Source organism: Ammospiza caudacuta, chromosome 7, assembly GCF_027887145.1.
Source record: "Ammospiza caudacuta isolate bAmmCau1 chromosome 7, bAmmCau1.pri, whole genome shotgun sequence".
In the NCBI taxonomy this organism is placed as follows: domain Eukaryota; kingdom Metazoa; phylum Chordata; class Aves; order Passeriformes; family Passerellidae; genus Ammospiza; species Ammospiza caudacuta.
The window spans coordinates 34,441,480-34,455,640 of NC_080599.1; the positions used below are offsets into that span (position 1 = coordinate 34,441,480).

Sequence of the window (14,161 nt, forward strand, 5' to 3'; positions counted from 1 at the left end):
TCTGATCTGACTGCAGAAGAGAAGACCTGGAGAAGAAAGCCCTGCCAGGACGTGTCACATGCCAGGAACTATGGAATATCCCATCCCTGTGCCTGCTGTGGACTGGGGCAGGACCACTGAGGATCCAGCTGCATAGCTCTGTCCCAGCTGTACCAGGCTCATTCTGCTGGGAGGGCTTCAGATGAAGGTGTGAAGAAAACCTTGCACTGTCTGCAAGGCCTTGGTGTGTAAGTGCTTTTTGCACCCAGGCTGGTGCAAACATCCACGTGCTGCATCTCCACTTCGAAGGACTGGGATGTGAACTTGCTCCAGTTCAGCTTCTGCTTTGGTGCAGCTTCCATTTGGAAATCTCCAGAGTCTGCCCTGTGACTCTGAGACCTCAGCTGGATGCTTTTCTGCTTCTTCTCATCTCACCTCAATACCTCAAGACATCTCTTTCAAAATAATTTGTCGTTTGAGCTCTGCTGTGTGACAGTAAGTGTTTGTAGTGTAATTATTTCAGTGGAGAATTATGGATGTGTGAATGTGTCTTTTTCTTTGGTTACTACTTCATAAGGATGGGACCTCATTAAGCTGAAGTATTTAGAATAAATTCATAGCTGATATTTTGGATTTCTTTAAGCTTTTAAACAGATGAGATGCAGAAAGCATCTGTAGATTTCTTTATTCTCCTGTCACTGCAAGCAAGGGATTCATCTGTTGAGATGATTACACAGTAAGATACAACATGTTCAGAAAACCTTCCCTATAATTTTCACAGTTTTGGCTTTTTGGGATTTTTTTTTTTCTTTTCCCTGCCATTCTTGCCCAAAATGCTGCTTCTATTTGCAGGCATTTGGGCTGCTCTGTAAAAGCTTAATGTCAAGCTTAGTAAGTCCTTTGGTGCCTTGATGTGTTAGAGCAGAGGCTTCTCTGCTGGCAGGGTCCCCAGCACTGGGCTACTCCAGTAGCTGTTGTCTGCAGCTCCTCAGGGACTTGTGGTCCCTTACAGAGTGGATTTGATTTTTGAGTAGCTCCTAGGTGAGAATGGGGAATGTGCTGACTGCCCAACTCCCCCTTGTTCCCTGAACAGGGAGCAGTGGGCGTTGAGTTCCTGTTGACTCATTGCAGTGGATCTGCATTGCTGAGGCTTTTTTATTTTTAGATGGATGCTCTGTAATATTTCAGCACAAGGGATGATTTACTTGTTTCCTTCCACTTCTTGTCCTTAAGTAGCAGTTCTTAGTTCTGACTATGTGTTTAAATTTGATGCTATAAGTAATAGTCTTTGTTAAAAAAAGTGGCTGGCCAGGTTCTTGAGGGTAATAAAATGGACAACAATGTCAAGTGGCCTGCTTTCATGTTGACTACTAGGTGAGAATTAAGAAAAATCAAGGAAAAAGGCTAAGGAGCTAGTTCAGAAAAATGGAATATTAAAAAAAGATAAATTTCCTGAAAATATTCATTATGGAATAGTGTCATTTGATTTAATATTACTGTAAATATTGCATGAAATAACACAGGTAGCATAATGTAAATGACAAATGATGGACCATTTTCGTTCAAAGCTTGGAAGGAGCCTTTAATATAACGGTGGTGCATTAACAAGCCTGCTGGGGATTGTTTAATTTTCTACCCAGTCCCTGGGGAGATGAGATTTAACTGTAAAATAACCACAGGGTAATAATAGGCTAAGTGAACCTGATGTTTATCTGTTAACAATTTTAGCTGCAGAGGTAGCAGGCCTATGCTTTTAAAATCTTTCTGCCTGTAACCACCTCATCTAGGTTTTTTGTTGGTGCCACTCTGTATAATAGCTAGCATTTTGTGCCATGGCTGTGTTCCTGGGTTTTGCTAAAACTATACAATATCTCTTAATGAACTGTTAAAACCTTTCTTCAGAAACTGACAGTGAATGTGAGGGATGGTGATGGTCAGACACAAACTCTCCCTTCTGAGCTATGAGACCCTGCATGGGCTCCAGCAGCCATGAGTGATTGCTGTCAGATGTCCTGTGTGAATTAGTGCAGGTTCAGTTTGGTTCATAAAAAAGGCAGGCACGTTGCCAAAGCAGCTGACATTGACCTCACCAGAGCAGCACAAGTGTGATGTAAGCTGGAACTTGGACTCCCTCTCCATCATCAGATTTAATAGCCCTGTGTCCAAAATAGTGCTGAGTGGCTATGAGAAGTAAACCCCAGCACTACTGCTGCTCCTGGGGCTTGCTTTAACCTGTGGTTGTGTAGGGAACTGGATTTTGGTTTTAAAGATAACTGGGCTGTGTGGTGCTTGAGAGCCCAGTAAAATAATTCCTGGCTTTAGACTAGTCAAAGATCTAGAAAATATTTTTCTCTTTTCAGCACATATACTGAAGTTCTCTAGTAGTAAATAACAGATATGCACTCAGAATATATATATGCCTGTAGTATCTTATGTACATACCTTTTTACATTTATTAATATATAATTGAATTCATATTTTTCTGCAATGGGTCTTTTATTAATTAGTCAGTAGAGTAGAAGGGTTATGATTTATGCTTCCCTATCCCAACTGGCTACACTGAGAAATGGAAATAATGATGGGGCTGTGGCTCAAACATGGGATTTCACAGCAAAAATGGCTTGGCTGTTGCTCAGATTTTCTCCATGACCTCCAGAAAGTAATTTTTTTAACTTCTACTTTGTTGCTTGTACAGTATGATTGCTTGTGCAAAAGAACTGTGCTGGAATTTTTTAAGTAGGAAAATCTTTTAAAGTTCCTTAGTCATCCAAGCATCATGCACTGTGGTCCTCCAGAGTATCTTCTGTATCCACCCTGTACAGCTTGAATTTTTACTTCTCATGTCCCTGTCACAACCCCTTGTCCCCAAAAAGGAAGGTATGGTGGTTGAAGCAAGGACTATTAGCTGATTAACAATCTTCCCCCTTTTCCCCTCCCACCCTCCCTAGGATGCAGGGCCTTTAATCCAGGATGAACGAATGCTACTATGACAAGCGCATGGACTTTTTCTACAACAGGACAAAGGCGGACACGGCGGATGAGTGGAAAGGGCCACAGCTCATCGGCGTTCTGTGCTTTGGCACCTTCTTCTGCCTCTTCATTTTTATCTCAAATTCCTTGGTCATAGCAGCTGTGGTGAAGAACAAGAGGTTTCACTTTCCCTTTTACTATCTTCTGGCCAACCTAGCAGCTGCAGACTTTTTTGCTGGAATCGCCTACGTGTTCTTGATGTTCAACACAGGCCCGGTGTCGAAGACGCTGACGGTGAACCGCTGGTTCCTGCGCCAGGGTCTGCTGGACACCAGCCTGACGGCGTCCCTGGTGAACCTGCTGGTCATCGCCGTGGAGCGCCACATGTCCATCATGCGCATGAAGATCCACAGCAACCTCACCAAGAAGAGAGTCACCTTCCTCATCATATCCATCTGGGCCATTGCCATTTTCATGGGCGCCGTTCCGACCCTGGGCTGGAACTGCCTCTGTGACATTACTGTCTGCTCGTCCCTGGCACCCATTTACAGCAGAAGCTACCTGGTGTTCTGGAGTGTCTTAAACCTGGTTGTCTTCTTCATTATGGTGGTGGTTTACATAAGAATCTACATGTATGTCCAGAGGAAAACCAACGTCTTGTCCTCACATACCAGCGGGTCCATCAGCCGGAGGAGAACCCCAGTGAAGCTGATGAAGACTGTCATGACTGTCTTAGGTAAGAGACCACAAACCATGCTGGGCAAGGCTGGCAGTGCCAGTGAATTGCTTTGTGTTGGTTTGGTTTAGTTTTTATTTGAAACAAACCAACAAAAAACTCCACAAAAATTGCTCAGCCCTCCTAACACAAAGAAACATCACTGAACTTTTAAGTGCTGGAGGCATTTAGGCTTCTGTTTACTTTAGACACTTGTAGAGCTGTTGCACTGTGCAGAAACTTGAGACAGAGGACTCAAAACACAAATTTGAAGGTAAAGGTTTTTGGCTGATTTTTTTTTTTTTGCTTTTTTTAAAGTGGGAAGATACAAAATCACTATAGAGAAAGGCATATGATGTAGAACATTTTCAAAGTAATATTTTTTAGTATTTGCAGAAGGCCATGAGCGCTAATGTTGGATGTTGATAGTTTTCTTTGCACATCTTCCTCTTGGCTGTTTCCTGGGCGTAGAAACTTCTTCCCCCTGGAAATGCACCTTCCCTGGGGAAGGGAGAGAATGTCTGGTGGGTCTGTGACTTTAACAGAGGTTTGCTTTTCAAGGGAAGGATGCACGTTCATTCTGTGGATATTGCATGGTGCAACGTACTTTTAGATAATGATGGTACAGTCTAGCATTAGATCTCTAAATCATAGCATGAGATTTGCCCTGGGTTCTAGCCTAAAGGCACTGTTGATACTTGAGCAGCTCAGATCACTTCATCAGGGAATTGTGATGTAGTGCACATTAAATTAGAGATGAAAGGATCAGGTGACTGATCCTTGGAACAAATACCAGCTGTGGCAGTAAATTTTCTCCAGAATGACTTGAATCTGAACAAGATGTGTCCTGGAAACCAAATATCATGTCAGCAGGGCTCCAGGTGGAGCTGGGGATACGCTGAGACGTTTGTGAAGATGGGCTCAGGTGCTGGTGTACTCTTAACCCACAAATATGGCTTTACTGCTCGGACAGCTGTTCTGAGGTTGGATGAGCCAGTGCAGCAGAGCTGGAACTTTTGGGAAAGGTGATGGTCATGTGTGCCTGGTGTGTCATACTGCAGCATGGTAGTATTAGAGAGCTCTGGGACAAAAGTGTAATTTTTCATGGAGGGAGGACTTGCCAGGGTAAGAAGTTCAAGTTGAGGACATTTTATTTCCCTTGCAGTTTTTGGAGGCTCTTTGAACCGTTTGGTATCTGATTTTATTGGTTTATTTCTGAAATAATATTGCTGTGCTGCTTAACACCTTTGTCTCTTAAAGAGCTTCAGAAGCTGAAATCCATTAAACTTCACGTTGCCTGACCTTGTAAAAGAAAGTATGTACAAGGTTCTCACTTATTCTTCTGTGTCTTCCGGAGCTGGCTTGTTCACTGCCAAAGCCTTTTCCTTCTAAATCATCCCCCAACTGTTCTTTTTTGAGAGTCAATTTGGTGATTGTTCCTGTTCCTCTGCCCTTGACTTGCAGGAGCAAGATTTCATCTTTTGTCCCACCTAAGCTCCCATGCAGTGAAACTTAAACCATCCATCTGGAAGGAGAAAATCCCTGCAGGAAAACTCTGAATTGCTCCAAATATGATCCTGCCCTAATGCATAGGGATGATTAGACTGTAGTTAACTGCTGCACTGGAAAGAGACAGAAACCAGAGCACTTTTAAAAAGCAGTTTTCTGAGCATTTCTGTTGAAGCAGGACTGCACCCTGCAGCCAGTGTGGGAGCTGGAGGGACAGGGCTGGTGGCTGCCATTCCCTCATCCCTCAAGGTCCTTCAGCCTGGGCAAGCCTTCAGTGTTCTCTGTGCTGCTATGTGGAAACAAACCCCTTAAAATCTCATTTTGAACTTGGTTTTTCTTTTCCTAGGGAGTGGGGCCTTAGGACTATGGGTTGATCAGAAGTTCAGCGTTATCTTCCTCTGTCTCACAACATATGGCTTTTCAGCCATGAAATTGAACTACAATTCAGGCAGAACATTTAATGCTATTGTGTGCTGGACTAGGCAAATTTAACTTAGCCTGCATGCTGCTTTAGAGATCCTAATTTTGTATATGTACTTTGTCAGTCAGAAACAAAACTGAAACAGAGCCTGCTTCCAAAGAAGTTAAATTAGTGCTGGTGTTGCTGGGTGTACAGTCTACTGCAAGCTCATGGTCAGAGGAAATATATCTTGGCATGTTCCTTCATATCAGTTCTCCAAATTTTGACTCTGAGTGGCATTTTATAACCATTTATTTCCAAAAATGAGAACTTATTTTTTTGGAACAGTTTGAAATGTGCTCTCCTGGCCAAGTCATTCAAGCACTGTGTGCAAAATGCATTAAAAGCCAAATGGCTTTTTTCTGGACTTTCCAATTACCAGGAATCACCAAAAGTTATTCTTCCAAAATTCTGCTCATAACCACTGATGCAAGAGCCTGGAGCTATATGCAGCTCGTGGGTTTTGCCCAAAGCAGTTATTTTAAATGCTTTTTTCTGAAATATCTGAAAATGCTTTGGAGTACACACCTGACACCATTTTAACTAAAAGCCCAATCCAAGATGCTGTGCTGGATAATGCATAATAATCCCCAATATTCTTGTTACCGCATGGCTCTATTGCTTTCATGGGAGATTCAGGACCAAATCCCTCTGCTGTGCTGCTGTGTGGAAGCAGGCTGTGTGTGCTGGGTACTGCTGCTCCTGCCAGCTTCCTCCTGCTCCCTCCTTGGGAAGGCTGGGCTGTGCTGGCTGCCCCTCCAGCCAAACATCCCTGTCCTCCCTGGGTGCTCCCCTCCTGTGGCCCTACAGCTGAGACCCGGGGGAATTGAGATTTTAGTGTCATTTCATGGATTCCTGGTGACCACAGCTTGTGGTCCCTTAGGCTTGGAGGGTCCCTTTCAGAGGCTGGGAGCCAGGTCTCTGTCACCTGCATATTCCTGCCATGACCCCTGAAATAGTCCATCATGGCATGGGAGTGAGGCTTTCCCCTTGGCATGCTGAAACACAGGGTGTTATCTAGGTGAAACTGGAAGATGTGGAACCAGGAAAAAGGGGCTACAATCCTCTTGGGCTGACCTTGTGGCACAGTCCCAGCGCAGCCTGTGGCTGCAGCTCTGAAGAAGAGAGGCTGCAGGTGTGTGGGTGTGGGATTTTCAGGTGGTTGTGTATGTGGTAGCTCCTCTGAACCTGGCAGTGAGATTCCTGCTGAAATAGCAGCTTTGGAGGGGATGATTTTCAGTTTCAGTGAATTTATAGTTTAATTGGTAACTTGCTGTTTTAACTTGGTCGCACATGTGGCATTGTCATCTGGAACCTACTGTGCTTTTTTTTTAATCTCAGTTTTGGCATGCTCAGGGACAGCCTTGATGTGCAGGAGTTTATGAAATGATGCTGTTGAAGCATCAGTAGTGCTTCTGGATCCACAGGAATTAATTTTTAAACAGAGATGATGTAATATACAAGAAATTCCATGGTTAAATATAATGGAAAATCCTCAAACTAACCTTGAGGCATGGTGAACTCTCTCTTTGGTGAAGAGACTTGGAGTTGTTCCAATCTATGTGGCAGTCAGGCTGTATTTCATGTCACTTTTGTGAATTTTAATGAGTCCCAGAAGTCAAATTATTTTTAGAGTGTGTCACTTTGTCAGGGAGGGGAGCTCCTATGGGATAAATATTCTGCAAACAAGAAAATTGCTGAAGGGCTGAGACTAAGGTGTATTTTTATGCTTAACCATGGCTCCCTCTGAAAGCTTGGTGGTAAAAATAAAAAAATCTGAGCAAGGCTGTGAGTCTGAGACGTGCCTCACTTTCATCTCTAAGCGGTGCTAAGAGCAAAATGTGTTTTTGATGGAGTCAAAGCAACCCCAAGAAAGCATTATCCAGTAACTTGGACACTGCATTGCCCTGTCGTTGTTTTTGGTTGTGGGAAATGTGTGGAGACATGCCTGAAGGTGTCTTTTATCTTCCCTTACTTTTGAAACCTTTTAGGGTTTACTTGTATAGATAGACAGGAATACATCCTATGAGTTTGTGGCCACTCTTGCCTGCAGTTTTGGGTTCTGTTTAAAGGAGAGATTTCTGTGTCTTTTGTTAAATGTGCCTTTTGGGGTCTCTTTCCTCTCCTGCTGGCTTCCATACAAGCGTGGTTGCACCTTGCACTCTTTATGGTACAATGGTCAAAATGCTTTCAGTGTCTGTTCTTAAGGAAGGTTTGTTACCATCTCAGTTTCTGCATGGAGCTGGTGGATTGGCAGCTTTGCCAGTGACCCTTTTTAGTGAAACTTCTGTGTCTGAACACTCACTGAGACTCTTAACCAGGCACAGTATTGTCTGGGTGGTTGGTTGGGTTACAGAACTTGTTAAAGCTGATGGGATTTGCTGGTGAACCCCAGGACAGCCATTCTGTGCAGTGTTTTGTCCATTGTAGATGATAAGAGAGAGCTGCTCTCAACTGCTTACTCAGCATGCAGGAGCCAAACCAGTGTGTAGTACAGAGACTGACCAGGGAAAACAAGTGTTGTGGTAGCAGCATGCAGCTCCCAATGCCAGTGGGCAATGGAGGAATGTTACTGATGTTAACCAGTATCTCAAAACTAACACCATGAAATTAGCACTTAGCATCACAAAAATCTTGGTACAGCAGAGGAGAAAATTCAGTTTCTGAACAAAGTGGTCTCTTGCCTTTCTGTTCAGCATTGCCTAGAACAGAGTAAATCAGCTGGATTTTGTCTGCAGTCCAGGAGCAAAATGTTGCAGCAAGATCCACAATACCTTGTCTGATACATTTTTCAGCAACCCTAGCGCTTGCTAAATCCACAAATCCCCTTAGCATGCCATTATGGCCTGCCTGTCACATGGGCATTGCCCACCCCAGTCCTCAATGGGGAGCAGTCTCAGTGCTGCTGACCCCAGCCAGTGTGTGCAGCACTGCTGGTGGGTGCCTGGCTGCTCCTGGGCATTGCCAGGCTCCCTCCCTCTGCTGCCTTCCACAGATCGGAGATGGGAATATCCAGCTTTGAAAGGATGAGGTGGACTTGCTTGTTCTACCAAAATTGTTGAACAGATATCCACATCCCCAGAGAGCTTTTAGGCATGTAGATGCTATTATTTGTTGAATTTTTTTTGTTTTTTTTTTGTTTTCTAAGCTCCAAAATGGGGAAACTCTGCTGTGATAAGTGGTTGGAATTTCCTTGGTACATTGTTCAAACTGTGACTGCTGGGCAGAGTTGTAATTTTCTATTTCTGAATGTCAGACAGCAATTGTGGCTTGTGCTAAGTTAGTATTATCATGCATATGGCCACTCCTTCCCTGGGCTTGGGCAAGGGATCACAGGGTGCAGTGCAGGGGGAGACCAAGGGGCAGATGGGGCAGGACAGGGCCCCTCTCCAGCTGGTGCCTGAGGCTGCATTTGCTAGCAATGTTACCCCTGCTCACCCTCATTTATGGTGTGGGTGTGCAGGAACACGGGAAGGTGCAAATGCAATATTTAACTGCCTTCTAAGCTGTGGTTTTAATGCTTTCTTTGTGCTGTGTTCAGTCCAATATCTACCTCATTCTCCCTTTAATTTTTTTTTTGCCTCTCAGAGTTTTCTCTTCCCCCACCACTAAGCACTTACTTCCTCATACTTTTTCTGTTTTGCTTTTGGTTTTTTTTTTCCTACCCCTTCATTTCCCTTCACTTCACCTTCACCAATTCATCTGTTTGTTCCTCCTCTCTTTTCCTGTGTAGCTAATTTTTTTTCCTGCAGCTGAATTACTGTGTCTGAGCATGCAGAGCCTGGAAGGGAGCAGAGGCAGGAGGTGGGCTCAGCTCTGACAGGGGAGCCCACGGTGCTGGTGTACTGTAGGGAGAGACACATCCTACACTAGCTGTGGGTTTCCCTGCCAGGACGTGTGGAAATTATGCGATACCTGTCTTATTAATTGGCACTGCAGAGTCAGCTGTGGGGTGGCTTGTCTCTTTAGATCATATTATGGCAGTGGTGGAAGTGAACCACTTGATATCTTCTCCTCCAGTACATGAAAGAGATGAACAGAGGAAATGTGTTCCAGTGTCAGTTCTCTGCTTTTAAATGCTCCAGAGCTCTTGTTTATTTATCAGCATGGATAAATCATTGTTGTGATGACCTTTTCCCATGTGTGTTTGAGTTGATGCTGTCAGCAGCTCAGATTCTTGCTCCCTGCAGTCTTCTGAGAGCTGCCCTGCCTCCTGCTTAGAGAAGCTGTAGCAGACATAATCTTGCTACTGTCGTTAGAATTTTGTCCTCGCCTGCTTTTCTCATTTTTGTGTAGAATTTTGACAAAATCAATAATCTTGTAAGATATTAAACATTCCAAAACCAACACTAGAAGTTTGAAGTCAGATTTGGTTTTCTTTTTATTGTTTCCTATATTTCTAGGTGCCTTTGTTGTCTGCTGGACCCCTGGCCTGGTCGTCTTGTTGCTTGATGGGCTGAACTGTACTGACTGTGGGATTCAGCATGTTAAAAGGTGGTTTCTTCTCCTGGCCCTGTTGAACTCTGTCATGAATCCAATAATTTATTCATACAAAGATGATGAGATGTGGGCTACCATGAAAAGGATGATTTGCTGCTCCTCTGAGGACAGGAGCCAGGACAGACGCTCGTCCCGGATCCCCTCGACAGTTCTCTGCAGGAGCACGGATATCTCGGGCCACTACATTGAAGATGGCATTATTCAAGGGACAATTTGTGGCAAAGGAGATCTTGGTGACAAAGGAAACTCCTGAGCTATGCAAGGGACTGACTTGGCTGGAAAAGGAGAGGGGGGAGGGAGAGGTTTTGTAAGAGGAGATCGACTGGCAAAGCTAGTAAACAATATATCCACTTTGTTCCAGAGCCTCAACTCCAGTGTTAACAAAAGTTCTTATAAATAATTGCCTGATGGAAAAACACTTTGTAATGAAGAAAACTTTCTGTACTGCCATCCTTTTTGTCTTTCAAGTACATGAAATTGTTTTTTCATGTGAATGGAATAAATACCTCTCAGAGACATCTTGTGCATGGAAACAAAGTGTAAGCAATGTAAGGAGACCTTCCTTAAGCTCCTACAGAGAGAAGAAACTTGCCTGACTGTGCAGGTTTGGCATTCATTGAGTATTTATGCTTTGAGTAGTTTCTGTGCATCTTGAGGAGGATTGCCAGCTTGGTTGGACAGAATTGTGACCTGTTTTCTTGGTTTGTGAATTTCATGAAAAAGTTCATGCTTACCTCTTCTCTTCCTCCTCCTTATCTTGCTTTCAAAATTGGTAGTTTGATAGTTTATTAAAGCTATGCCAGAAACCTGGCTGTGATGGGAGAGCCAGAGCAGGTGTCAGTGTGTGTGAGTGTCTGACCATGGACTGCCAGGATCTGAGAGTACAGAAAGCACAAAAGCCATTTTTCTTCCACAGAAAAGCCATTTTTCTTCCACTCACAGAGGGGTGAGTGCTGCAGGCAGACAGTGCACTCTCTGCTGCTGTTGTGCAGGCAGGCACGGAGAGTGGATTGACAGAAAAGCAGCGAGGCTGTGCTCATTGTGCTCATTTTTTACTTCCCTAGACAACATCAAATGGGTGCGCTCGCTCTTCTTTACCTGCTGTGCCGCTGAGAGAAATGAGATCCAAAGCTCTGGTTTACAAGGGAACTTCGAAGGGAAGTTTAAATTAAAATAGAAATTAATTTACAGGCAAAAAAAGCCTGAAATCAATGTAAGCACCTACCACAGTACAGTATGCATTGATTGTCAGGCCTTGTCTGGACCACATTTAACCTCTGGTTTGCAAGCAGATCTTACTGGAACAGGTACTTGGGGAAGGGGCCATGAAGCAGCGAGCCACGGAGGGCTTTCAGCATTGTGACTGACCAAATCTAGTGCTGATGCAGCCACAGCCCAAACAGCTGGAGTTTGACTCATGGACTACGCTGTAACAGAGGATCCAGCATACAGAGCTCTATGGTAAACTTCTATTTAAACTTTCAAATTAAGAACTGGATTGTAATTTCTCAGCACTCTGAAAGGCTGGTTCATTCTGCCTGGTTTCAACAGCAGTGAAGTCCCTGTTGCCATTTTAACTTCAAGAGGAGTTTCCTGTGTTGTCTCCTAGGGAAAGTCTGATCCCTAGTATCAAGGCAGGTTACCACAACCAGAGGTCACTTTGAAAAGTTTTGGAAGTTTTGGCCACTTGGAATTATCAGAGAACAACATGAAGAGCCAACAGCAAGAATATACTTTATGAAGCTGGAAGATAAAGTTCAGCTGTGGTTGGGACAAATCCTTCCTTGGGTGCCACTTGCACATGGATATCTGGACTGTGTTGGTCAAAACAGAGCCAGCCCTTGGCTCAAAGTCTGAGCAGGGGGTTTGCAGAATGCACTGGGGACCTCACAGCAGCCTTAGCATATCTTGCAAGCACAGTAAGGCCCTGTTCAGAGAGCTCTCCCACAGCATGCTCATCCCATCCCATCTGGTAGGGATGTGCCCAGTATTCAAGGTAGATGCTGTATTTGAGCAACGCTAAAAATGTTTACACATTTTTTTGCTATTATAATGCAATTTTTTGTGCAAATACTACTTCACTGCTCTGGTGTTCTGAAAAGCATGTAAAGTGGTGCTTTTAGAGACAGTGGTGTGGTGGGCTGAGCCTGGCTGGAGACCAGGTGCCTACCAAAGCTGCTCCATCACTCCTCTCCTCAGCTGGACAGGGGAGAGAAAATAAAACAAAAGGCTCAAGATAAGGACAGGGAGAGATTGATCACCAATTATAGACTTGACTTGGATAAAAATTAAGTTATTACCAATCACATCAGGGTAGAATAATGGGAAATAAACCCAGATCTTAATACTTTCCTCCCATCCTCTGTTTTTCTTGGGCTTAGCTTTACTCCTGATTTTCTCTATCTCCATTCCACAGTGGTGCAGGGGGACAGAGAATGGGTTGGTTCATCAGTTGTTGCCACTCCTTCCTCCTCATGGTGAGGTTTCCTCAAACCCTTTCCCTCTCCTTTATGGGGTCCCTCCCACAGGAGACAGTTCTCCTCAAATTTCTCCAAGAGAATGGGTCCCCATGGAGTCACTAGCCAGCAAACCTGCTCCAGCATGGCCTTTCCAGTGCTCACAGCCTCCTTTGGGCATTCCCTTCTCCTGCATGAGATCCTCCACAGGCTGCAGGTAGATCTTTGCTCACCATGGGCCTCCATGGGCTGCAGGAGAAGCTCAGCTCTGGTGCCTGGGGTGCCTCCTGCCCACCTTGGTGTTGGCACAGTTGTTTCTCTCACAAATTCTCACTCTCCACTTCAGCTGCAGTTGCACAGGTTTTTTCCATCCATCTTATTAAGTTATCCCAGATCTGCTGCCACTGTTGCTGATGGACTCAGCTTTGGACAGGGTGGGTCTGTCTTGGAGCCAGCTGGCATTGGGTCTGGCAGACACAGGGAATTTCTGGTGTCCTCTCACCAAAGCCACCCCTGTTTCCCTCCCCATGCCTCTGGGGAAACCTTGCCCTGTAAAGCCAGCCCAGGTGGCCTTGCCAAGGCACCCCTGTCCCTACACCCCTACAGCTACTGCAGTGCACAGTTGGTCTGAGCTAGGCTGAGGCTCTGTATGCAAACCTAATAGAAAATAAAATGGTACTTCAAAATGCAAGTCTTGTTTTGCCTCCTGTTTGAATGGTGATGGAGCAACAATGGGGAAATATTGTTTCATGTTACTGGGGGTCCAGGTGGGAGTGGGGGTTGTGTTAATAAAATTTTCCTATTTACTAGCAGTACTGGCCAGTGTATTGCTTGATTGAATCAGGCCCTGAACAGAGCTTGGATGAAGATCTTGAGCATCTGCAGCAGGGGAAAAAACATTAGGTCTCTCCTGCAGAGCTTGGGATTTAGGGTGTAAAATAACTACCTGTGGCTGATGTTTCCAGGTAAGCAGGAAAAGGTGACTTCTGTGAAGGTAAAGGACTTAGGTTTTTTTTACAGCACTTCATCCAGTGGACTCCTCATCTGGGTTGAGGTCTGAGAGGTGTTACCAATCATTCAGCTGCAAGTAAGTAGGAGGGTTTGAGGTCTCTTATCCTTTCTGTTGTGTAATTAAAGAGAAAAAAAAAATCCCAAAGCCTGCAAACTGGTACTTGGAGAATGGTACTATTTGCAGTGACATGCCCTTTGTTGCAGCAGAATGCTTTCCTTGGAGCTGCTACATTCATGGTCTACTGCTATAAATTGCAATGTGACATGAGTGGAAAAGGAAACTGATGTTGCATCAAACTTTCCTATGAACTGCTACAGCACAGGCTGTGTAATGTTTCCAGTATCAAACTGTCTAAACAACTACCTACTCACAGAGTAGGGAATTCCTTATTAACTCCATAAACATTTGTCAGAATAGTTTGTCTCAAGGAAACCATTAAAGCACTATTTACGCTTGAGTAGGAAAAAAAAATAAAAGAACATAGGGCAGTTGGTGAAGGCAAGTTCTGCAGGGCTCCTTTGTTCCCTTTTCCACTAATATCCCCAAATATCTGTGTCAGT

The 14,161-nt window shown here is 44.4% G+C and overlaps 1 protein-coding gene across 1 annotated transcript; it reads left to right on the top strand.

Annotated features, from left to right (window-relative positions):
• Nucleotides 1-252: 252 nt before the first annotated feature.
• Nucleotides 253-10,577, top strand: LPAR3 (lysophosphatidic acid receptor 3). Its single transcript, XM_058808915.1, has 3 exons — nucleotides 253-474; nucleotides 2,928-3,685; nucleotides 10,037-10,577. The coding sequence occupies exons 2-3, from the start codon at nucleotides 2,950-2,952 to the stop codon at nucleotides 10,384-10,386; spliced, it is 1,086 nt and encodes a 361-aa protein (XP_058664898.1). The 5' UTR covers nucleotides 253-474; nucleotides 2,928-2,949; the 3' UTR covers nucleotides 10,387-10,577.
• Nucleotides 10,578-14,161: the final 3,584 nt, after the last annotated feature.